General features: G+C 39.4%; 1 protein-coding gene across 8 annotated transcripts in view; it reads left to right on the forward strand.

Moving 5' to 3' along the window:
* PPARG (peroxisome proliferator activated receptor gamma) overlaps positions 1 to 26,507 on the forward strand; it is a 121,267-nt gene that overhangs the window by 53,715 nt on the left and 41,045 nt on the right. For 7 of the 8 annotated variants that reach the window (XM_037523045.2, XM_037523088.2, XM_037523099.2 and 4 more), the window contains 2 exons: positions 23,149 to 23,376; positions 24,882 to 25,051. In XM_037523045.2, the coding sequence (XP_037378942.1) occupies positions 23,157 to 23,376; positions 24,882 to 25,051 (390 nt within the window). In that variant the 5' untranslated portion in view covers positions 23,149 to 23,156. Of the gene's footprint in view, positions 1 to 1,070; positions 1,153 to 23,148; positions 23,377 to 24,881; positions 25,052 to 26,507 lie in introns of those variants that run through there. The other variant, XM_054698327.1, reaches the window with a different exon arrangement.

Here is a 26,507-nt window from a genome sequence, read left to right on the forward strand (position 1 = left end):
GGTATTGACCCATGTGGGGGCATCTTTTCAGATCCTCACATCCCTGCCATTGTCCTGGGCCACCTCTGTGACAGGAGGACCTGCTCTGCTCCCACATGGGAGTTTGGCACAGCTAGAGTTTCTCCTGGCCAAAAAGGGCAAAGGCCTTAAGCAAGAAGCCAGCTTTTTCCTGATTACAAAACTGACCACAATTCCTTGCTAGCCTCTTAGTGTAGATCTATTTTTTTCCTGTAAATGTCTTCTCAGAGAGAAGTCCCCCTTTCTCATTATGACATGGTGTCTATCCTTGAAACATTCACTGATGTTCAAACAGCAAGAGACGCAGCACCACTGCCCTGGCTGTTGATGGATTAAACCGAATCAAGTCTCGAAAAAGCAAACCGTGATCTGTAACATCTAAACCACATCGGGCCCTTCTTCGTTTTCAAAATGATTTAATTTTTGAATTTGGATTGCAGTCAGTATCATTTTGGGGCTTTCTGTAAGGTAGTAGGAAAAATACCTTAGTTTATAACATTTCAGTAGCATGCTCATGCCAACTTTTTAAATATGAAAACATGTTTGAATTCAAAAGTTTTCTTCAGATAATGGGATGAGAGATTCAACCAAGGAAGAACAGCAAGAAGAAACTTTGTCCAAGTAAGTTTCGCCTGTATTTCATAACCATCTCCATTGAGGGGGCTATGATATTGAACAATCTCTCTGCTCTGATGGTGCTAAGTAGTGTACAGCTTACATCCCTCACAAGACGTTGAACATGTGGGTCACTGGCGAGACAGTGTGGCAATGTTTTCCCTGTAATTACCAAGTCTTGCCAAAGCAGTGAACAATATTAGGACACCATATTTTGTCACAGCTGGCTTCTCAAAGGAGAGTGCCAGCCAATTCAGGCCCGGTCCTTTGTGTGTTTATTCCCACCTCTCCCAAAATATTTGGAAATTGATGTCTTGACTCATTGGTATATTCACAACTTTACTATCGCATGTCTTTTTCTCTTAACGGATTGGTATTGTACAAGAAATGGACAAAATATCAGTGTGAATTACAGCAGATCCCTATTCCAGGCTGGTATGGGTGAAACTCTGGGAAATTCTCTTATTGACCCAGAAAGCGTTTCCTTCACTCATACACTGTCTGCAAGCTCTTCACAAGGTAAAGTGGACTCCAGATACGGCTGTTGGGATACATTGGGCATTTAGATAAGGTTAAGATTGTTCTTGTATCTTGCTTGCCAGGTTATGTTTGTTTTAATGCTGCTGTGTGTGTAGTCCAAATTTTAGTTTGGATTTCTCTTTTAATGTTCACATTGAATTTATAATGTTATCGTTTATAGTGTTATAAACGTCTTCAGGATTCTTAAAAGGAGACTTAAACTAATCCAGATTTTATCTGTGTCTCTCCCATTTCCTCCATTTAAGTATTAAAGGTATATATACCCTGTTCTTTTTATTTCCTGGCTTTATGTATGTTTCCTAAAAATTCTCAAGGTCTTCTTAGAAAAGAGTCACTTTCTCCCATTTTGATCTTACATGTTAGATATCTCCCACAGAAGTTTTCAAAATCCCTTTTTCAGCATTTCTGTTCCTCTTCAAGCACTCCAGCACTTTTATCACTCTACTTTAAAATTTGGATATTTGTGTATGCATTTTACCTCCTCCAGAGTGTGGGACCAAGTTATATTATTCTTGATGTTTTGTAGGATTCCTAGCACGTGCCTACTGGCTATAGAACAGATAGTGGGGCTCTCGGAAGACATGTGTTCATTTTACACATAAGGAAAATGAGGCTCCTAGACACTTGTTGCTAAATAATGACTGACTTTGCTTTGACTTGAACATGTAAGATTCAAGCAGGTACCTGATTTTTCAATATTTCTTTCTTGACTGCTGTAAAATGTAGGTTCTTCATTCTATAGCTCCTTCTACTGGAGTTTCTTAGCACAGCTTCTTGTGTTTAGTATTTCTTTCTTTTTTTTTGAAAGATTTTATTTATTTATGCAAGAACCGGGGTACAGGCCAGATGCGCGGGAGGGTGAGAGGATTCACCAGAGACAAAGCGGGGAACAGAACAGGTACACTGATGAAATATACTGCTGAGGGGAGCAGTGGGCGAGACAGGAGAGGTCTGCTGCACCATGTGGGACCCTTGCCGGCCGGCCAGGATCAAACAGGCGCTGCAGAGGCTGCGGACAGCTTCACAGCGTTGTGCTCAACCACCTGTGCCACCAGGGGAGGCACTTAGTATTTATTTCTATATCTCTATCATACATTTGTTTCTTCTCATAGATGCCGCTTAAAAGTAGATGGTATGAGCTAGCGTAATACATGTCTTGCAACATAAGTGCTAAAGCATTAGAATGAAGTCCCTTGATTGTTATATGGATGGCTTTATGTTTTAAACTTTCCATTTTTTCTGGAAGTCTTCTGAATTTTGATCATATGAATCACAATTTTTTTTAACATTAAGCTCCTTAAAAGTTAGGAAAAAATATTTCCTGAGATAGTTTTATTTTTTTAATGATAATTTGATTTAATGTCTATTTCTGACATCACATCTGGGTCTTTAAAACAGGAGTTTTACTTTCATTATGTTATATATAGAATGTTGTTATTTTTCAAGTCATAGAAATTGTTACTATCTCTCTTCAGTTATTAATTTTGCCTGCATCAGGGCAGAATGCCCTGACTATCCTGTGTGAAATAATTCTTGAATCAAAATTTAATAGTTTAGTCTGTTTGAAGAGAAAATGTTCACAATGCAGTGCAACAAAAATTTTGGGTTCATTGGGGAACAAGATTGTTTATGGTAAGGAATGGTTACAGGATGCAAATTTGTTTTCATTCTATTCTAATCACTTTATTTTTATGCCTTGACTTCTTTACCCTGCTTTTAATTTTTTGAGTCTTGTCTCCCTGCCAAAAAATTAACCCATTTATTCTTAACAGGTACAGGATAGACTACTTGGCAATTAAGAAAATATATATTGTACCAATAATTTAACCCATGTCTTTGTGTGGACTCCAATTACTTCTTTTTCATGAATATTGTTTCTCTGTTAAGAATTGAGTTCCTAAAGGCCAAAGATCTGTGGTCATTAACTTCTATTGAGTTTTGTGGGTGACGGCCAAACACTCATTCCCCTTCCCCTGCAGAATAGGCCTTCTTGAAAATGAGCTGGAAATGTGGTCTTTAGCTATTTGCGGCTGCCAGAGTTAGAGAGGAGGAGATATTCAGCCTCATACGCTAATTAGCCTAGGTGCTCCTTCTTCCTCATTTTAGGCAAAGTGAATTTGGGGGTTGTTGCAAGAAGCTAGGCCCTGCTGTGGTAGAAAAAGTGGCTCATGGAGTGAATATGTAGCTCATATTCATGAGGTTACAGTCTCTGCAGCCACTGCGCCCAAGAGGACTTCTACACTTACTCCTGGGCTCCCTTAGTAAAATGACCCCCTATAACTTAATTCCCTTTCTGTTTTCATCATGAGCTTCTCAAGCAACCCCAAGTAACCTCACATTGGCTCTGAAAGCATTTCCACTAGTAAAAGTTGGCAAGATTGAAGGGAAGCTTCCACAAACTCCAGCTGAATATGCCTTCTGCTTTTGGTGCCAGACTTAGTCCTGTGTGAATTCTATAATTTTAAATTGTTGCACCAGAGCATTGAAAGATGATGACACACTTGTCCTTTGGAGCTGATTGAGCAATGGAAATATGCCTTAGAGACATGATAAATGCTGCAATAGATGATCCTTCAAAATGAAAGTCCCTCCTGAGATGGGAGTGAGTGAGTGATTGATGGCCCACCATTTTTGTAGAGGGATACTTGGGCTGAGTGTGTCACTCCAGGCAACTGTGTATATGGAAGCATTTAGGAAACTGACCAAAGTTTTCACCTTTCCCAAAGTTTGAAAAAACCTATGTGTTGGGGGCAGGGGGTGGGGCGGGTAAATACCAATCTTTCTTGGCCACATGCTTTCTCTGTGAATTTGAGCAAGTCACTTATCCTCCCTGTCCAGTTTCCACATATCAGAAAATACAGATCAAATGACAGTATTTTTGCAAGCATATTTGAGGCCTTATGTGGAGTTTATTGTTTGGGCCTTGAAGTGTTCATCACCACAGCTAGAAAAGGAGACTGAAGTAGTATCCTAAGTTTGAAGGATTTTTTTTTCCCTTTTTTAGACCTATTTTTTAAAGACTTATTTATGCATCAAGAACTGGGGTGTATGCCAGAGGTTGGGGGGAGGTGAATGGATTCACCAGAGACAGAGTGGGGAGCAGAACAGGCGGATCTACTGAAATACACTGTTGAGGGAAGCAGCAAAAGAGACAGGAGAGGTCTGCCTTACCATGTGGGTGACCTCCCTGGCCAGAGATTGAACTAGTGCTGAAGTGGCTGCAGATAGCTTCATAGCAATGAGACTTTAACCCCTGCACCACCACCCTGGCCCCAGTTTGAAGCAATTTTAACATGGGGGAAGCAGGAAACCATGGGCGTCTTCATGCACTAATCTAGGTGGCAGTTGAGTGAGATGAGGCTTCTGTGTGACTTCTCATGAATGTTTTGTTGAGAATATCATCAAACTTAGAAAAAGTATCTTTATATCTGATTTTTTTTAATGGGGAAATTACTTCCCAATTTCATTAACATGTGTCCATGAAAAGACTGAATTTCCAAAAGTTGGAATCATTCATTTGGTCTAAAGGAGAGCAGTGATTTATATGTCTCCTCAAACATATTGAAAAAAATGATATAGGTTATCATATTGTCTATATGATGCAAATTTAGGTTATTGACAACTCTAAATTTTAGTCTTACATGAGGTAATAATTCAGGGCATTTTTCTAGTATTTTACTTTAATCCATTTTTTTCTCTTACCGTTGCTCTAGTTTTATTGTTTATTTCAGTTTTTTAAAATATTTATTTATTTATTTATACAAGCGCACTGGGTACAATCAGAAGTGCAGGAGGGTGAGAGAATTCACCAGAGCCAGAGCAGAACAGGCAGAGTGACAAAGTACACTGCTGAGGGGAGCAGCGGGCAGCAGGAGAGGTCGTCTGGCGGCCAGGAATCGAACCGGCACTGCAGAGGCTGCGAGCAGCTTCGCAGCCCAGCGCTCAACCGCTGCGCCACCGGGGAGGCCCTTATTTCAGATTTAACTGTTCAAGTTCAAGTTACTGATCACCAGGACTTAGTAAACTTAGTAGATTTCTAGATTCTGAGAATCTCCTTACTGTGTTTCCATAAACTGTTTTCCCTTGTACTTCCCCCTCCCAAATTATGAGTTACAGGAAATACCCAAAACAAAAGCATTTATATCAGATGCTTGTAAGAACAGTGTTTGTTTTTTTAAATTTTAATTTCCCTTAGCATCACTAAAAAATAGTTTGTCTTGAAAGCCACCTGATAGAAGTTACCCATCTCGATTGTTAATTACAGTGTAAAATATGGGTCATTGAGTGGAAAGCAATTTTTTACCTTTGGTAGAAATTGTTCAGATGACTATTCATGGCAGCTTTCTCCCTATAACTTGAAGGAAAGTTAAAATGAAACTCTAAAACCATGGTAGCTCTTTGGAAGGCACATATTTTTTGCCTAAAGGAAACCTCAGCAGAGTAAACTTCTTCAGTGTAGTAGATACACTGAACTGATGTGGACTTTTTGTTGTTTTAGCTTCCTCTGAACGCCCTTACGTAGGCATTTGAAAGTCCAGTAAATGTCCAGTAAATGTCTCCTGTTCATTTACTAGTATTGACTTCTTGTAAAAATCTGTGTGGTAGAGGATGAATTAGACTCATTTGAATGGAACTAGTTTTCTATAAACCTCTACCATATTTCCCTTTTTGTGTAGCTGCAGTTTTACACCTGTAACGAATTTAGAGACACAGGAACTACTTATGCATTAGATAGCAACTGCAGTCCAGCTCTTACAACCTCAGAATTAAGATCACGTGGCATTTGAGTACACCGTTCTTTAGACCCGTGTAATTTTTATTTGAGTACAGGATTGCCAACACAAGACTGAGCTTCCAACAAGCAGTGAATGGTTTGCATTATGAAGTAGATTTAAAACAGTCGATTTTCAGTTACCTACATGGGAATTATTCCTCTTTAGCTGTTGCCAGGGTTTCTGTACAGCCTTTTAGCTGACCTCCTAAATCAGGAATTCTTAGCCATCCAATCCAGTGTTCCAAAAAGTGGTCCTAAAAGAGTGTCTTTATTGTCAGTCTTCTAATAGGTACTGAGAGCCTGCTCTACACAAGGCACCACAGTGAGCATTGTGACATCCGCCAGGGTCTCAAAGCTCTTTATAATCTGGCTCCACTTCATGCCTCTTATTTCACTCCGCACCTTAGGGATTGGCATGCCTTTCTATCATGGAACTAAGCTCAGTGTCCTAAGAATAAACCACACTCACTCTTGTCTCCAAACCTATCACATCCTGGAATGCCCTTCCTACTTCACCCACCTTTTGAAATTTTCCCTATCCTTCAAGACCAAGTTCAAATAGCCTCAATGCCGTGAAGCATTCTCTGAATACATTACTGTTAACAGCTCTCTCTCTCCTCTAAACTCAGAATATGTTCGGGTTATAGCTCGTCTCCCTCGACATTGCCATCTCCTTGATGGTTGCCTCCGTCTCTGGCCTGGGTTGCTATGCCAGTTTCTTGACAGATTTTCCTGCCTCTACCCTTCCTTCTCAACAGTCTCGTCTCAACCCATCACCCGAAGGGTCATGTTAAAATGTGAGTCTGATCTGCTCAAAAACCTGCAGTGGCTCCCTCCCTCACTTGTCACACAAGCCCTAGTGTGCCCCTCACCCTCCACCCACATGTCAGCCTCTTTGCCCTTGACTCGCTCTGCTCCAGCAGCTGGCCTCCCTGTGCTCTATCCAACAGTCCAGGCATGTCTTGCCTTAGCGCCTTGCCCTAGCTCTGGCTCCTTTGGAACCTTCTTCCTCTGGCATCTTCTTGGTTGACTTTCTCAGCTCCTTCTAATCTTTGCTCAGCTCTTACCTTCTAGCGAGGACCACCTTGACCCCTGCCTTATTAAATTACCTGTCCTCCTCCCTTTTCTTCCCTTCCCCATTCCACATTGTCCCTTTTCTAATGCATTTATCACCTTCTAATATTATTTATCCTTTATTATCTACTCTATCCCACTAGCACATTAATAACCCCGTGAAGGCAGAAATGTTTGTCTAGTTTGCTCACCCATTATTACATCCCAAATGCCTAGAACATGCTTAGTGAATAGCAGGGCTCATTACTGCTTGTTAAAGGAAAGAATAAAATCCTCTAATGCTATATCATATAATTTAGCACTTAATTGGAGATAGCCCATAATTGGAGGCTGCCTGGTATTTTTTTCTGTTTTATATGCAGATTCCGCCACTTACAGTGGTGTTTTGTTGCCTCCTGATAAACCCATTGTAAGCTGAAAATACCCATCAGTTGAAAATGGATATCATCCATTTTATATGATGGCCTGCTGAACAGCACATCTTGGCCCAGCCCACCCTAAATGTGCTCAGATCACTTCCCTCAGCCTGCAGTTACAAAATCATCTAATGCCAAAGCCTACCTTATAATAAAGCTCTGAGCATCTCAGACACTGATGGGTGTTAATAGATGTGATGGAATATGAAAACACGATATCTGCAAAAGGCTGGCCACATACTCCACTGTAGAGTATGGGGGCTTCCTCTCAGGACCCTGTGGTCCTAGGGATGACTGGGAACTCTGGCTGTAGCTGCCTACCCCCATGGGAGAGGAGCCTACCACTTACTGCTTGCCCAGGAAAAGATCACATTTGAAGTATGGTTTCTACTGCACAACACTTTCACACTTTTGTAAAGTCCCAAAATCGTAAGCTGGGGACCATCTGTATTCCCTAAGCCAAGACAAGAGCCTTGTCTTATGCCCCCCTTTACTCCACAAATATCTAACACGTAATAGAGAGTTGCTCAGTTCTTGTTGACTTATTAATACCAAGCCGATCTCCTCTGTACCATGGCAGCTCCTAAGGTGAGATCAGGCCCTGGAATATGTTTACTGAGTAAAAATGAAGACACAGTGCACATTTGTTTATAAACAAACTAGCAATGTTTTATATGCTAAAAACCAGGACATAATCTGTTTTGAAGTGCCTATTAGTTATTTGTACCATGTCACTCCATTAATTTGACTATCATTAGTTAAACACCACTTGAATTTGAATATCATGAGATTGTGAATTATCCAAGTTACTGACTTTTTTTGCAAGTCTGCCTGCCTTTTGGTACTTCCTATATTCATTTGTACCTTCAAGAGACTTACTGCTAACGGTGCTAAAAAGAAGTAACTTGTACCCAATATATCAAGATAGAGTGGTGCCTGTTAACAAATATTAGTTTTGTCTTCTCACTTTAAAAATGGAAGTTACCACTTTGAGACCATACAGATGTTCACTGTCCATGTTATCAGAAGATCTCCATTAACCACAGTGAATACAGTCACCCTAATGGCTCACTCTCTTACAATCTTACCTTAACATTTTTTCCAGAATATTTAGATATTATCTGATAGATACATATTACTAATCATAGTTCCAGAAGAAAGAAACCAAGATTCAATTACTTGTTTTGGCAAAGAGCCAGTGGCTAGGCTAAGTAACTGAAGAGGATTGTTAGTATGGTCATGTGTTCCAGACATTTGAATATGAGTTCTCCCTTTTCTTCTTTTTATTAAATCACTTCTTCTAGAAAAGGTGAAACTTTCATTTTTCTTATTATTTTCCTTTGCATTAGCAGTGAGATACTTTTAATGTAAGGTCTTTGGTTATTGTTTTACTGTTGCTTATGCTTTACTTAAAAACTCTGCCTTTAGTTAAATAATTAAAAGTATAGACAGTCTGGTCAAGTTTGTTTAGTTGGTTAAAATAAGAGAACCAGTGAGTCTGTAGCAGGCATGGCCAGGTTGGTAGAGAAATCTTTGCCACTGATGTAGCCACATCTCTAGTCAGTTATCTAACATGGAAACAGCTGATCCAGGGAAAACCCATCCAGTTTGCCAGCATTTGTCATATATAAAAAGATCTTTGAGATCATATTAATTTAGTTATTATTGCCTAAGTGATCTCAGGTAATAGCATGATATAGGGGGCATGCTATACAACAGATAAGTATCTTTTCTTTGAAATATCTTTATCCATAACAGTCCAGAGCCCACTTTTCCCACCGGGCCCTCATAACTCAAAATTCACCTGTGTCATGAAGTTACCCCTGATTACTTCAGAACATGTTAGTCTTTTTCTTCTGTACATTTCTAGAGAACTTACTGTCTTTGTCTCTAGTTGGGTCTCTAGACTCCCTCTTATTATTGAACATCTTTTGCCTTTGAAAACCTTTCAAGGTAAAAAACTGCATTATGATGTATTTCCTGAGGCCTGAAAAATATCTTGCACATAGCATCAAAGAGTTGGTGATCTTGATTTGAGAAGTTTTGGTTTTATATTACTAATTGAACATGTATTGAGATTAAGATATTTGAGAAAGAAAAATGCCAATGAAAATAAAACAAGGGGAAAGGTTTTAGGAAGAGAAGCACCAAACTGAAATATAAAATAACCCTTGTAAGAAGTAAGGTTTATAAAATAGATTGTTGATTCAACCAAGAGTTAAATAACTAGCATAAAATCAGTAGCTTGGATTTAACCTACTGACTTTATTTCATATAAATGGAATGTCTCAGAAGATAGCTCAACTGATCCATACATATTAACTTCCCAAACACGGGATGTTGGCATTAGGAGTCGAAAAAGATTTCCTGCATTGTTTAAAAAAAAAAAAAAAAAAAAAAAAACCACCAGAATAGGACTTACATAGAAGCCAAACATTTCAACAGATCTAAAGCAAAAAGATATAAATAATTGTTAAATATATACTCCTTAAGTCAAAATGTACACCTTTTGAACTTTTACCTGCCCTGCCACTAATTTGAGGACCTTGGTCAAATGTTTATTTGGCTTTTATTATAAGAGAAAACCAGTTAGAAAAATAGGTCATTTATTAAGACTAATTTTAATACCCTTTAATACCCCTTTTTTTTCCAACTTCAGAACTGGACAATTCTTAAATGAATGCCCTAGAGATTCTTTAACAATCCTTTTAACACAAATGAGGAAAAAGTGTGTTGGCTGCTATCAGTCCCCACTCCCAGGACCCTCCTTATGGAACAATCTCTTTTATTTAACCTTTTTATTGAAGTGTAGCATACATAGAGAAAAGTGCCTAACTCATTTTCGTGGGTGAACACAGCTGTATAATTTGTGCTCAGATAAAGAAGCAGAACATCCCAGCACTCCAGAAGACCTCTGAGTCTTCTCATTCTTAACCCAGGACTTAGTTTTGTCTGCCTTTGACTTTGATATAAATAGAATCATGCATTGTTTTGTGTCTGCATTCCTTTGCTCAGCATTTGTTCAATTCATCACCTTATCAAGAATAATTGTACTTCATTCTCATCACTGCATATTTCATGGTGTGAATCTATCACAATGAATCTGTCCTGCTGTTGATGGGTGGTCAGGTGGTTCCTAATATTGCAAGTATTACAACAATGAGTCTCCCTATGTGGGTCTTCTAGTAAACAAGTGTACACATTTCAGTGAGCTGTATACTTATGCTGTAGGACATGATCAGTTTTAGGGAATTCTACCCTGCAGTTTTGGAGATGACTGTACCGATTTACACTCCACCAGCAAAGTCTGAGTGTTCCAGTTGCTCCATATCTTTACTGGCTATTGGCATTGTCAATCTTTTTATTTCCCTTTCTCTGATGCCTAAAAAGTGAAATATCTTTAATATATGTGTTGTCTGTTCAGCTGTCCTTTTTTGTGAAGTATCTATTCAAATCATTTGCCTGTTTTTATATGAGGTACTTCAGATACAAGTTCTAAGGCATAACTTGTTGGATACGTGTATTGCAAGTATCTCCCTCTCTCTGCTGTTTTTCCACACATTTAAATTTTGTTTTATGGTCAGTGATTTTCATATCCTGTTTAGGAAATCTTTTCCTATGCCAGGGTTGATGAAGTATTGTCCTGGTTTTATTCTAAAAACTTTTGTATTTCACATTTAAAGCTGTAATCCACTTGGAACAGATTTTTGTGTATGGTGTGATGTAGGGAAATTGATGCATTTTTTTTACAAATCAATATCCAGGTGATCTACTCCATTTATTGCAAAGATCCTCATTTGCCCACTACCCTGCAGTGACATTTTTTATCATAAACTGGGTGACCATACACACATGGGGTTGATTCTGGACTTGCTCTTCTGTTGCATTGGTCTGATTTTCTATCTTTGTACCAATTAACATATTGTCTTAATTATTGTAGCTTTGTAATTGGGTTTGGTGCAAGGTAGTATAAACAGTAATACTGTTCTCTTCAAGATCTCCTTGCTATACTTAGCCCTTTGAATCCCCATATCAATATAAGACTCTACATGGAAATTTTCACACTACAATGCTAGGGTTTTAATTGAAAAGGTTCTGAATCTATAGATAAATATGAGCAAATTAACAGTTTAACAATATTGAGTATTCCAATCCATGAACATCATACATCCTTTATTCCAGTATTCTTTTTCTTCTTTAGCAGTTTTAATTTTTCAGTATGATTGTATAGATATTTTCAGTAGAGATTTTACACATATTTTGCTACATTTTTCCTTTATGTATCTGATGGCTTTGATGCTATTATATAAAAATCACTGTTTAATGTCACTTTCTATATAGTGCTGGCTTATAAGAAATACAGTTGGCTTTTGAATATTGATGTTACACCCAGCAACTTTGATAAATTATATTACTATCTGTAATGGGTTTTTTGTAGATTAAAATATATTTCTGCCCAATCAGTTCATCTGTGAGGAATGTTAGCTTTACATCTTCTTTTCTAAGCCTTGTGTTTTTTATTCCCTGGATTGGATTTCCAGCACGTGTTAAACAGCAATAGTGATAGCAAGGCTCTTTATGCATTCCTTATCTCAGGAGGAAAGCTGTAAGTATTTCATCATCCAGTATGATGGCTGCTTTAGGTTTTTTGTTTGTCTGTTTTTTATAGATATTCAATATCAGATTAATAAACCCCCTTTCCTTTCTAGTAAAGAGGTGTTTTTTTTTAAAAAAAATATCATGAATGAGTGCTGAATTGCATCAAATGCTTTCTCATAGAATACTTTTGCTAATGCTGTAATAGCTCAGGAGGAAGATTTAAAATAAGAAAAATGTTTACTGTGGGTTTTTGAATATTGTAGTATGTTTTGAGATAACATGGGCTATAGCTAGGGAAACTGGCAATCAGCTCATGACCACTAGTAATCTGGCTACATCTGTTTTGACGCTTTTGTACTCTGTGTTTGTTTAACTTAAGACCATTGTCTTTTTGAGAAAAGTGCTTGGCACAGTAAATTTGAAACAAAAGAGTAAACAGAAGCGTAGTGTATTACATCATTTCACCAGACTAAACACAGTGCTTTTCTCTATAATAGTTTCAAGCTATCAGAACTATTCAGTTGTAAATCATTATTTAAAACGCTCTTTTCCTGGTTGCAGGAAATGTTTGAGAGGTGGAGAACCTTGCTTTGGTGGATCATTAGTGAGTCATTCCTTTCTGGGCTTTACAGATGTTTGGAGCTTTCCTCTCCACCTCTCTCCCATTTCCACGTTCCTATGACTGCAAAGCCAAAACCTAAACGTGCAGAGGGAGCCAGTCCGGGGAACATGAGGCTCCCTTTTTGGACCTGTGCCACATCCTGCACTTGAGTGTGAGGCACTATTAGAATTTTAGCAAGTTAAAGCAACTGCCATTCAACAGATTTCTTGGTCTTTGCCCCAATTAGGTTATTTGTAAGTCTCCCTTTAGCTCATTTGTCCTACATGAGAAAGAGGACATGACTCTCCAGCTAAGGAAGTAGAAGGAATGATCTCTATGGATGAGGGTATGTTCCCATAAACTCATCTGCTGATATACCTCAGGATTGGATTAAACAAACTCTTGACCTAAGATGTGGCCCATACAAGAGAAAGTGAAGTCTTAAAAAAGCATATATAAATATGGTCTTCTCTAAAGCTGATGATCTGTCCCTTCTTGATCTGAACTTGAAAATTTGATCTGAAGCCTTGTGGCTTATTCTGGAGAAAGGTGCATATACAGACACCTGTTGGAACGCTCTACTTCTGCCAAGGCTAACACAGCAGTGTCTGTGGCATGTCAGACACAGAAGCCTTGGGTTTGGCCTTTAAATGGTATAATTAGACAACAGAGTGAAAAGAAATTTTCTTATATTGAAAAAACAAGCGACACATCTAAGCATCCATTTCTAATCCCTTTTTATAATTCACAGTGTCTAAAATAGGGAGTTTTCCATTCAGAGAAACCATAGTAGAATCCATAGCCCAGTTCTAATACCTATTAGCCACTTAATTCATTTCTGTTTATTTTTTTTAACCTATTAGGTGATAATAATCATTGTATATAGCCCATGGGATGTTATATATGTAAATGACTTATCTGTATATACAAATTTTTAATTTTATATATGTGCATTAATAAATTATAAATTACATATGTACTGGTTTTAAGGTACCTGTAATATAAGTGTTTAAATATTGTTAACTGTCATTAAATTGTTTTGCTAGGGATTCAGGGTCATTTTCCTCCTCTACTAATTAAAGCCCATGATACCAGCAAGGGAAAAGAAGCGAATTGCTAGAATTTACTTTTTTAAGGCTTGAGTCATAAAGGACAGTCCACCTATTGATCAAGGAGTTAAAAAAATTTTCTAATTTTCCTTTAGTTTACTTGCAGCTACATTAAAATTTTCTCTACTTTTCCAGGCTACTGCATGATAATTCCTTTTCAAGAACTAAGAAATATGCAGGGAATAGATTTACTTCCTCTCTTAGGTGAAATCATGGGGAAATATTACAATTACAAGATAATTAACCTTAACTTAATTTTTACTTTTTTCAAATGAATACTTGTACACAGTTTTAAAGATCAGATAGAAGGAAGCTTTTCCTGAAGAACAGCTTCCTCAGCCTCCCGTCCCATCCCTGCCTCTCAGAGCAATGGCTTTTTAATTTCAAGATAAGAATTCAGCTCTGTGCCACCACACCCCCTTTCCCAAAACACACACCTTTCCTTCCTCCATCTTCACAATGTTAGTTTTTGTAATTGTGAGTTAAATTACTTGTCTGTGTTTGTACTGTGGTAACTTTGAAAGCTGCTTATAGTTGAGCCAGGCAGTGTGCTCCGCTTCTGGTCCCAACCCTGAATAACAGCTGTTTTTTCTGGAGTTACTCTTTCTATTCTCTTTTTTTTTTTTTTAAAGATTTATTTATTCATGCATACAAGAACCGGGTACAGGCCAGACATGCGGATTCACATGAGGATTCACCAGAGACAGAGTGGGGAACAGAATAGGCAGACTGACTGAAATACACTGCTGAGGGGAGCAACAGGCAGGACAGGAGAGGTCTGCCTCGCCATGTGGGTATCTCCCTGGCTGGTGGGGATTGAACCTGCACTGCAAAGGCTGCGGACAGCTTCACAGCGCTGCACTCAACTGCCTGCACCACCAGGGAGGCCCTGGAGTTACTCTTTAAAAAAAAAAAAAAAAGAAACTGCTATTGCTCATTTTCAGGTTACTGCTTTTCTGCATACCTACCACCAGTTCATTCTTGAACCTGTAAGGAGTAATAAAAGCTCTCAAAGTGGTGGAATACGCTAACAGTCTTGGGTAATCTCACATGGTCTTCCTCCTCTTCCTGCTCTCTCTGTTATCTGGGGTCTCCCTCTCACCTCTCTCTTACCTCTACTGCTTTGTTTCCTGGATCCCACATTCCCCTTTTGTTCTGGTGAACAACTAGGAAACAATACCTGGGAGGTGACTTTTTTTTGAGGTCTTATAATTTTGAAAATGTCTTTAGCTTCCAAATGTTTTTGGAAATACGGACTGATGGTTTGAGTATAAAATTCTATGCTGGAAATACTTTTTCTTTGAATTTTGAAGATAATGCTCTGTTGATTTTCTAACTTTCAGTGCTCTTGTTGAGAAATCCAATGTCATTTGCTTTCTGACCCTTTGTTTGGGACTTTTTTTTTTTCATCTAAAGGCTTTTAGGATAATCTGCATAGCAAAGTCATTAATATTTACAGTGATTCCTTTCTGTGTGGCTTAAGTAAGAAATCCTTTCTCTCTTGGGTTTGTATTGTTTTAGCCAACATGAATGTTTGCACTTTGTCAAACTGAAGTTAAAGAAAACCTGAGAGACAACTTACTACACTTAAAACATTTTCAAGTACAATTGGTAAAGGGTAAATATGCAGAGATGATGACTTCGGGTTTTAAAATGAAAAAGAAAAGATAGTTACGAACCCCCACATTGGTTAAACCATCACTTGAATAACTACCCTGTTAAGGTGAACCTCTCAAGTGTTATACCCACACCTTCCCACCCATTTTGCATAGTCTCATGAGTTACTAGCATGTTGGTTTAAGAAATCCTGCAGTAAACCAATTTAACCTTGTTTAACCTAGCATTTCCTAAATGTATTTGACCACCAGTTTTTTTTTTCTTTTTAATTATTTTAAAAGGAACATCATTAACATATGTATAACATAGTTGGGGAAATGCCAGATAAGACATAGACTTTCCTGGCTACAAAAGAGCAGGCAAGCTTGGAATGAGGAGTGAGAGAAGCTGCAGACTCTCCTTTTCCAGAGGTCTTACACACAGGACATCTGTTTTAGGCGTAGTCCTGTCTGAACAATAGAACGTTGCGGGTGTTTCTTCCTCTTCCTGTCCCCTAGAGGTAGCATGGGAGGCTTTTAGCCCACCTTTTACTTGGTTCTAGTGCTCTGACTACTAATCTGTATAGCAATTACTACTGGTCTTCATAATTTATGGAGAACTTAGTATCTGGCCCTATCTTAGATGCTTTACACATATTATCTAATTTAATCTTCACAACGCTGTGCAGGCAATCCTGTTATTTTATGGATAATTGGGTACAGAGATCACAGAATTGACAAGCTACAGGTTGGGATTCAAACCCAGGGCATCTCACATGATTCTGGCTCTCATCCTTCACAGTTAATATTCAGGACCTGAAACAAATAAAAGATGTGTAACTGTATTCATTACGAAAAGACGGGATTAACGCAATGCTCACTTTCTTAGATTATTCCCTAAATTTTTTGATTAATGCAAAGCTTATTATTTTTACTAGTGACAAAATCTGTACCAGATTCATTTCTTCTGCTATTTATTCTGGTATAACCTGCCATTCAGTAAGTAGTTCCTTGCATGAGACTTTTCTCTTTCATAAATTTGATATCATTCCAATATGTCAATTCAGACCCCAAAAATGTGGACCTGTGAAAATTAACCTGTGTGAAAAGTCCCTTTTCCAGCATACTTAAATATAGAGATCACTTCATAACACATTGTAAGGGTTGCCAGGCAGGAGAGTCGGACTCACACTCCCTCTGCTCATGGGCAGATCACTAGCCTCATTTTTATCCATCTGTCAGATGAGGAACTTAGGTTATCTCAGAAAGGCCTTTTCTATTGCAGTATTTCTGGATGGTTTTTGTCTCCAGATATCAGCCATCTGTGGAGGGAGAGGAATTAGAAAATGCCCAGGTCAGTTGAACTACAAAATGATTTATATGTGGTGGTGATTTGCATATAGGTGCTTTAGTGTTGGTGAACTACAGTGACCACACCTGAGGGGAGAAAGCCTGTACTGTCAAAAAATTAACAAGGAGGTAAGAAAATGGTACTTCATTTAAATAGAGGAATGAATGAATGAATAAAAGTTTAGAGCTTAAAAAAATGATTTGCATGAATCAGTAAGCAAGTTAAACACACCCATAGCACAATGACATTAAACTGAACCAAAGGAGAAGAGATTGGAAACAGTCAGTGGTTAAGCGTCTCTTTAAGGTCATTTGCAACAAGGCTACTAAGCTTGAAATCTGTGAAAGACTATGAAAGACTTTCCTGGCACATCTTCTTGTGCACAGCTTAACGTGTTTCTCTAAGAAAGCTTTTATTTGAGAATCATTTAATTATTTAGCCCATCGCTAGCGCCCTGTCCCTGGAGTGCCATAGGTCTTCATCGAAATTAACTGTTGTTTAAAGAACTGGAAGATCAGGAAGAGATGTGTTTTTCTAACCAGAACTTGATTCAGAAAGTTAAATGTGCAGGCTATGGTGTTCATAGCTGGGCTCAGAACCCAGTTGTACTCTTTAGTAACTGTGTGTTCTTAGGCAAGTGACTTACTTCCATATTGGTATTTCAGTTTCCTCTTCTTTAGGGAGAATTTTAAATGAATCTGCCTCAAAGGGCTGTTGTGAGGATTACATGAGTCAATCTAAGTATTGTATTTGGCACATACAAGACATCGATTTGGGGCCCTTTTAATATTAGCTAATGTAATTGGTAGGGAGATGCATTTCCCAGATGTTCTAATAGAAGTTGCTGTTTTGGTTTGGTTTTTGTCTTTTCCTAAGGAACAACATAAAACTCCAAAGGTAAGCCTCTCATTCTGGGCCTTTACTTTATGACTTAGCATCTTTTCTGATTGACTTCCATACTGCCGAATAATGACATCTATCGGATTAAAGAAGTTATTTAATTTTTGCATGAAATGCACTGTACTTTGGAGCATTGTGAAAAGTCTGCTCATTGACTGTAGTGGAGTTTAAAGCCATTTCCCAAGGTCTGAGATACATGGCATGTGTTCACCACCTTCCTCATCAGGCCTGGCAAAAGACTCGCCTGCTTGAAACATGAAAGGTTATGAAATCATGAAATCATGGCTATGCCCTGATGCAACAGGCTTCTGTCACCCATCTGGAAAGTTAAGACACTGTTGCTGATACTAAGAAGGGCTGTGTTCTTGCAAATATTTTGTTGGTTTGTTCTTTCAGGCATAATTGCATGGAGTAACAAACACCTACTGGGCATACAGTTTGGCAGAAATAGTAGCTTATGTTTTCTAGAGACAAAATTACAAGCAGACCTCCTGGACCCAAATCCAAGTCAAAATAAAATACAATGTCTAGGGAACCCTCTGTGCCTCCCAGTAACTATGGTCCAAGGGGTAATATTATTTAGGTCAAGATGTTCCAGAATAAGAGGACAGGGAGGAGAAGGGGGCGGGAGACTGTATTGGACCAGTATGATTCATAGAGATGAAAGAGGCAAGCTGTTCTTTTTCTTTCTTACTGTGTCCTTTCTACCTGAGGTTGGGGAAGGGACTTTATACATGCCCATTTTGCTTCCTGTTATCTTTTTTATCAAAAGATAAAAATTAAGTATACATTGTGGAGGGGGAACCATAGCTTAAATTGTATCTTATTTATAATATAAATAAGAATGTTACCATCTTTTCTGGGAGCTTAAGTCTTGGCAAAATCAAAGCATTAAGAAAGTATCTTAATTTTTACATTTCACAGAAAAATGAAAACGTTCCACTCTTCTTTAAAAAATAGGATCTTTGCTTTGGCAAGTGTATGGTTAACAGCAAGGGTGCCTGAAGACTAAAAGGAAAACAGAATAATAAGAAACTTTGCTTTTGTTCCAGAACTTGAAATCCAGTGGTGGAGATCTTTATTCAAATAATCATATCAAAGTTGAAAGAGCTACAAAGTGCAAAGGAAACATGAGGCTGCAGAGTACTTTTCAGTTGGAATTTCATGGGAGATTTCCTGGAGAAATGGCGATTGGGCTGCCGTGGGACTTCCCACTAGTGGGGCAAAGACAAATGGGACTAGGGGCGTGTGATGACCAGGGTGGAGGCAGGTGGAGCAACCTCAGGAAAGTCACAAGCAAAGGTGAGCAGCCCAGGAAATGCAGAGCATGCTGACCTGCAGGGTATGCCAAGACAAGGACACTGATGGAAAGTGAGACTGCAGAAGTGATTAGGGCCATGTCCGGGGAGCCTTGAATGCCAGTTTCATTTATTATATAGGTCAGTGCTTCCTCTGCTTTCCATCAGTGTGTCCTTACCAGAGGAGATCTTGGGGAGAAGCAAGGAGGGATGAGTAAATGGAGCACAGCGGGTGTTTAGGGCAGTGAAACTACTTTATGATACTGTAATGGCAGATGCATGATTCTAAGTATTTGTCAAGATCCATAGACTGTAGGATATTGGTTCATTAGATCTGTAACAAGTGGACCACACTACTGCAAGTGTTAATACTGAAGGAAATGGAAAATAAAATTGGGGAAATGGCCTCCCCGGTGGCGCAGTGGTTGAGCGCCGTGCTACAAAGCTGTCCGCAGCCTCTGCGGTGCAGGTTTGATTCCTCATTGGCCAGGGAAAACCCCACATGGCGCAGCAGACCTCTCCTGCCTCGCCCCCTGCTCCCCTCAGCAGTGTCTTCAGTCCGTCTGCCTGTTCTGCTCCCCACTCTGGCTCTGGTGGATTCTCTCACCCTCCCGCGCTTCTGAACTGTACCCCAGTTCTTGTATAAATAAACAAATCTTTAAAAAAAATAGGGAAAACAGAATATACTAGGGGGGGAGGGAGAAGGGTCTATGGGAGCCCTGTATTTTTTTTTAAAGATTTATTCATACAAGAGCTGGGGGACAGGCCAGATGCGCAGGAGGGTGAGAGGATTCATCAGAGACAGAGTGGGGAACAGAACAGGCAGACTGACAAAATACACTGCTGAGGGGAGCAGCGGGCGAGACAGCAGAGGTCTGCCGCGCCATGTGGGATTCTCGCTGGCTGGCCAGGATCGAACCTGTGCTGCAGAGGCTGCGGACAGCCTTACAGTGTGGTGCTCAACCACCTGTGCCACCAGGGAGGCCCTTCTGCTCCATTTTTAAGTCAACCTAAAACTGCTCTGAAAAATCAAGCCTGTTTTTTTAAGTAGCATTCTTTTGGCTATGAAATGTACTAAGTATCATTGATTTCAAGGTTTTTCATATTATATCTTTAAAACCACATGGACTTTTCAGTCATTTATACATAAATCGCTGTTTTAACATTAAATATCCCCCCAAACTTTTCAATGTGATAAATGACCTTGTGTAAAAAAGTCTGCTTTGGTTGACAGAGAGTCGTTGAAATCTCATGTTAAAAGGGAAGCAAAGCAAAATTAAACCAGTGACATGATGAACCATCAGTTTTTCTTGCAAAACAGATTTTTTTTGCATCCTTGTTTTCATTTCCCAGTATTCACAGAGGCATGTGCTCTACCTTTAGCTCGCTCAGCCACCCTTGGCTGGTATGAAGGAGAACCTTGCAATATCTGTGAGAGGTCGATTATAAACTCAATTTTGTGGATATTCCATCTGAGCAAGAGGGGTATATTGGGGCCTCCCTGATGGTGCAAGGAGTTAAGCGTTAGCACTATGAAGCTATCAGCAGCCACTGCAGCACAAGTTTGATCCCTGGCCAGGGAGCTGACCCACATGGCGCAGCCAACCTCTCCTGTCTCCCACTGCTCCCCTCAGTGGTATATTTCAGTAGATCCAACTGTTCTGCTCCCCATTCTGTCTGTGGTGAATCCTATCACTTCCTGCACCTCTGGTCTGTACCCCAACTCTTGTGTGCATAAATAAATAAATCTTAAAAAAAAAAGGGGTATATTTTGATGTGAAAATAATTAATACTAAGAAAAATGGAGAGGGATGTGAAGTTGACATGCTGGGGAACCAGCAGAATGTTGGAGTGAGCGGGGTGTGTGGTTTATGTGAGTCCTGACACTAAGGGCACAGTTGGATGTGCATCCCTGTCATGACAAGCACAGACTTTTTCCTGACAGTCACTGAGGCCCAGCATGACCTTTAAGCTATCACCAGTACACTCCCCTTCTTGGCGTGTAGTGTTGACACTGTAACACCATAACTGGAGGTGGTTTGGGTCCTTATTGGTGTCGATATTCAGACACATGAGTCTACATGGGACCTTGTGGGTCCTCTGGGAACCAAGAAACACATTCACAGATCTAATCCCTTATTTGTGTTTTCAGGGCACTTTGTTTTCTTATGAAGACCACGATGGGAATCTTTAACCTTGTGCCTTTCAAAGTAAATTCTTTAGCTCTTTCAGGAGGCCTTTTCCCAGATACCCTCAGAGAGTAGTCTCTCTTCCATAAACTGTTCTCAGCATGGCAATGCAGAGAATATAAATAGAATGGGCTTTCCAGGTCAATCTTGAATTTGAATACTCTGCTTATTAGCTGTTGAGTACCAGGCAAGTCACTTACTTCTCTGGTCCTGTCTTTACTAAAGTGGGCTAGTGTCAGGGGTTACATGAAATCACAGGTAAACTGCGTCTCATGCACAGGAGTGCTCCATAAATATCGGCTTACTTCCCCCTTCCGTGGCCCTTCTGCTAAGATTTCACAGCCACCCCACCAGCTCACTGAGTATTCAATAAATAAATATTTAGTGAGTGCCTACTGCATGAGCCAAGCCCTTTGCTAGTTGATGGGGATCTGATTGTAAATAAAACAGATAAGCCTGAGATTTCAGAAGCCCTCGAGTGTATCAGCAGTTCATTCATCTCTAATGTCAACAATCCCACATTCACAGAGCTCTCCGCTGGTGTTTTTGACCAAAGAGTTAACATTTAAAATACTTACTGACTATAGACCTTGAGGGCACTGTGCAAGTGAAATAAGTCAGACAAAGAAAAGAGACATACTGTATGATTTCACTTATATGTGGAATCTTAAAAAAACAAACAAAAATGAGCTCACAGATACAGAGAACAGATTGGTGGCCATCAGAGGTGAGGGTAGAGTGGGGGTGGGGATGAAAAGGGAGAGAGGGTTTCAAAAGGACAGATTTCTACTTTGAAATAAGTAAGTCTTGGGCTGTAATATACAGCACAAGAACTATAGTTAACACTGCTGTGTTGGATATTTGAAAGCTGCTAAGAGAATAGATCTTAAAAGATTTCATCACACACAAAATACCACTTCGGTGGTCACTAGACCCCATTTTGATAGTGGGTGATTACATTGTACACTGAAACTAGTATGTAATATGTGCATTATAGCTAATAGTTTACAAAGAGTAAGATAAAAACTTTTAAGCAACACTTGGTGACTGCTTTTTTGGTACCACTTTGAAACTGGTTTCAGATGAACCAAGTCAGACAGGTTCCTATTGCATAAAGGTTTAAAGTCTATACACCCCAGCTACCCACGAGTCCACATGAAATACTTAGAACCCAGATCTCTCAGGGTTTTATTTCATTTACTGTGACCACAAATCACAATTAGAAAAATGCATGTGGCATTATCTTAAGCAGGCAATTCGTGAATCAGGTTATTGTGAGATCTGAAAACCCACAGAATTTTTTTACCTTTGTCTTTTATGTTTTCTTGTTTCCATTTTTGCTTTGTTGGGGGGGGGTGGTTTAAAACTAATACTGGGCTAGATTCTGATTTTTACCTCTTAATTATGATCAAGTGTGTTTCCATGTCTCTCTAGTCTCTGTTCTCAGTGTGGTGACTACATCCTCCTCTTTAAGGAACGCTATATCCCCAGAAAAGATAAATCTGAGTTTTTATAGTACAGAAGGGTCTACTTTTTAAAAAGATTCATTTTAATATTACTTTAAAAAACAAAATCATTTTATAATGCAGCTGAAGAATAAATTCCCCTATGTAAATTTAATACACCAAATTTCCATCATACAAAAATATAAACACAAATGGAGGAGCAAAATCTCCATTCCAAAACAAAAATATTTCAAGAAAACACAAAAAAACTGGTTTCAAGAAAGTAAAGTTGTCCCAGAACCCTATGCTCTAAAAAATCATGTACAGACATGAGTGATGACCTTAGAAGATAACGAAAGCACAGATGTTTGCAGGATGTTTCTCTGAATATGCTTAAATATCCACAGTCTTCCAGGGTCTCTGCTGTGATACCCAGGTATGAGGCCACCTCCCTCCTGTAGCTAAACCACATGGACTGCACTATGAAGGTGGTTATGCTCTCTTCTCTCGTACAACTGGCATGAGATTACTTACCAAAGACTCTTTCCGTTCTCTTTCTATATGTCTTCAGAAGATTGCTGTTTTCCAGGACTGTCTTCATAACTATTCTTTTTTCCATTTCAGAAATCACCATGGTTGACACAGAGATGCCATTCTGGCCCACCAACTTTGGGCTCAGCAACGTGGATCTCTCTGTAATGGATGAGCACTCTCACTCCTTTGACATCAAGCCCTTCACCACGGTTGATTTCTCCAGCATTTCTACCCCCCACTATGAAGACATGCCGTTTGCGAGAGCTGACCCAATGGTTGCTGATTATAAGTATGATCTGAAGCTCCAAGATTACCAAAGTATGTTTCTTTCTACTTGTCAGATAACTAAAGCTGGTGGGACTGCTCTCTCCATGACCCTGGAGTCCATGCTCCAGAGACAAACACTGTAGAGAAAAGGCCTTTACCACTCATTTATTCACCCATCTGTCCTCAAGCTGCTGGATGTTGATGATGTACCCAGAAGGAAGGCAGTCTTTACATGCCCCTCTCATTCTTTCCTTCTGAGCTCCCCCTTCCTTCCTCCCTGCTTTTTTTTTTTTGTTTGTTTTAATATCTCTAAGTTTCTCTCTCTTCTTTAAATTTTTCACAGTTTTATTAAATTGTCTCCCCTCAAGTGTCACTACTTACATTCCCACCTACCAAGTACAGGAATGCTAATTTCCACACAGATCAATACAATGCATTATCCATTTTTCTCTATCTTTGGTAACCCATAGAATATATGTATTTGTAATTTTGGGCTCCATTTATTCACCTTAATTTTTTTATATAATTCTTACATTATTTTTCATTTTTGCACAGTGTATGCATTTTCATTTTTTCTTGCTTCTTTGTTAAGAGCGTTCTCTAGCATGATCATATTGCCATGTGTCACTCAGACTGAGTCTTGAGAAGCTGACACTGAAACCTATTTTTCAGCACAAATTTAAAATTTGACATTGTGAACTAATGATAAATCTTCATGCCATGAACTAAATTCACATCAAACCGTCAGACTCAAGAAAAACTAAAACTGTACTTTTCAAGATAAAATAAATTTCTATGATGCTATTTCCTTGATTCTTATCTCTCTGTGGCTGATATGCTGGTTTTCCAAAGCCACCACCATGTAATTGGCAACCATTACTTGACAATAAGTAAGAACTTCCTGTATTTCTAGTTGGTTTTTTTTTTTTTTAAACTAAGTAGTATATTTGGTTATATTTGTGTATGGGTGGTTTTTAGTTAGAGCCCAATAGGGAAATTTAATAGGCCTAATCCTAACCAAAGAAGTATGTACTTTCCATAGGTTCTCTTATTCTTGATCAAAGATCATATTACAAACCGCCTTTTCTGACTCATTACTGATGGAAGTCTGATCTCTTATTTTTCATGTACCTTCAAACTGGGTTTACCGTTACTTTTTCATGGCAGTGTTCTGTCTGCATTTTCTTTGGCCAGAGTGGTTTTAAAATACTTCTTAAATATTTCATAATGCAACACAAATCAAAATATATAACTTAATATTGTGATGAATGCCAAACACAGCCAGCACATTACCTAGTGGGTTACAGGGCATTGAAGGGTCAGAGAACCACAGACTTAATTCCCTTCCCATTTTTATTTTTACAGGTGAGACTCAGAGTGGTGTGACTTGCTTGTGATTTCAAAGCCTACTTTTCTCTGTGTATTCTTGTGTCCCGTAGTTCTTCCACAGTTCAGTATAAAAATATGGCAGTAAGGTGCACCCTGCGACCCGTCCTGTTGCCTTTACAGCGTTGTTCTCCATGCATAATCATCTGCTTACCTGTTTCTATGCACAGGTGCAATCAAAGTGGAGCCTGCATCCCCCCCTTATTATTCTGAAAAGACTCAGCTGTACAATAAGCCTCATGAAGAGCCCTCCAACTCCCTCATGGCAATCGAATGCCGTGTCTGTGGAGACAAAGCTTCGGGGTTCCACTATGGAGTTCACGCTTGTGAAGGATGCAAGGTAAAGCATTGTTTCTTCAAAGAATTGGCTTAGATCTCACCTATGTCATTTCCTGTTGTAAGCACATGACAAGGAATTGCATATGCTTTTTTTGTAAAACCCATTTTTCAAATAATATATAGTATAATATTTGAAAATCAAAAAAAAAAAAAAAAACACAGGTAAAAGCATGACTGCTTTGCCTTACCCCCTCTCTCCAAATTGGGCCTTTGAGGAACTGACCTAATTCAACCCTTGTATTATGCAGGTTAAAAACAAAAGTCGGGCCTCCCCGGTGGCGCAGCGGTTGAGTGCTGGGTTGCGAAGCTGCCTGCGGCCTCTGTAGCACCGGTTCGATCCCTGGCTGCTTCCCGGCCGCCGGAGGAGGGTCCCACATGGCGCGCAGACCTCTCCTGCCGCCCGCTGCTCCCCTCAGCAGTGTCTTCGGTCCTTCTGCCTGCTCTGCTCCCGCTCTGGCTCTGGTGAATTCTCTCACCCTCCCGCGCTTCTGACTGTACCCAGTGCTTGTATAAACAAAACAAAACAAACAAACGAACAAATAAATAAATAAAACATGCCTCTATTAAAAAAAAAAAATTTAAAAAAAAAAAAAAACAAAAGTCACACATGCAAGGTGCAAGGTGTCATGGCAAGAGAGTGATGGGAGGGCCCAGAACCTCCGGTGTTTCTCACTGCAGAGTGCAGTGTTTTCTGTATGTAAGGCTTGACAGCATGGACAGATAGCAAAGCAAACAGGGGTAGAGAGAAAGAAAGAAAGCAGAAGAAAAAAAGGAAGGAAAGAATGAGAGAAAGATCTTCGTTTGAGCCTTCAAACAGTCTTATGAGGCCTATTTATGGGCCAGTTTGCAGAAGTAGAAATTATGAGTTGAGACTTGCTCAGATCATCCATCAGAGCAAGGACTAGAATATACATTTTGTGACTTCTAAATCAGTGCTCTGTGGTTTCTGATTCCAGCATGTTTGAGTTACATATTATGAACAGGTCAAAAAATAATGACTATTTTGGAAAGAAGATACAATTTGTCTTCATCTCCTTTCTTTGAGAAAAGGGTACTTTGGGAAGCTCAAACATTTAGTAACATTCTTCCCAGTTATTAAGAAAATATTAATCCACTCATTTTAGTATGTGTTTTTTGTTTTTTTTTTAAAGATTTATTTATTTATTTATACAAGCACTGGGTACAGTCAGAAGCGCGGGAGGGTGAGAGAATTCACCAGAGCCAGAGCGGGGAGCAGAGCAGGCAGAAGGACTGAAGTACACTGCTGAGGGGAGCAGTGGGCGGCAGGAGAGGTCTGCGCGCATGTGGGCCATGTGGGCCATGTGGGACCCTCCTCCGGTGGCCGGGGAGCAGCCCGGGAATCGAACTGGCGCTGCAGAGGCTGCGGGCAGCTTCACAACCCAGCGCTCAACCGCTGCGCCACCGGAGAGGCCCTTAGTATGTGTTTTTTAAAAATA

The sequence above is a fragment of the Talpa occidentalis genome, unplaced genomic scaffold (genome assembly GCF_014898055.3).
Source record: "Talpa occidentalis isolate TD23 unplaced genomic scaffold, MPIMG_talOcc4v2.1 talOcc4.10, whole genome shotgun sequence".
NCBI classification, from domain to species: Eukaryota; Metazoa; Chordata; class Mammalia; order Eulipotyphla; family Talpidae; genus Talpa; species Talpa occidentalis.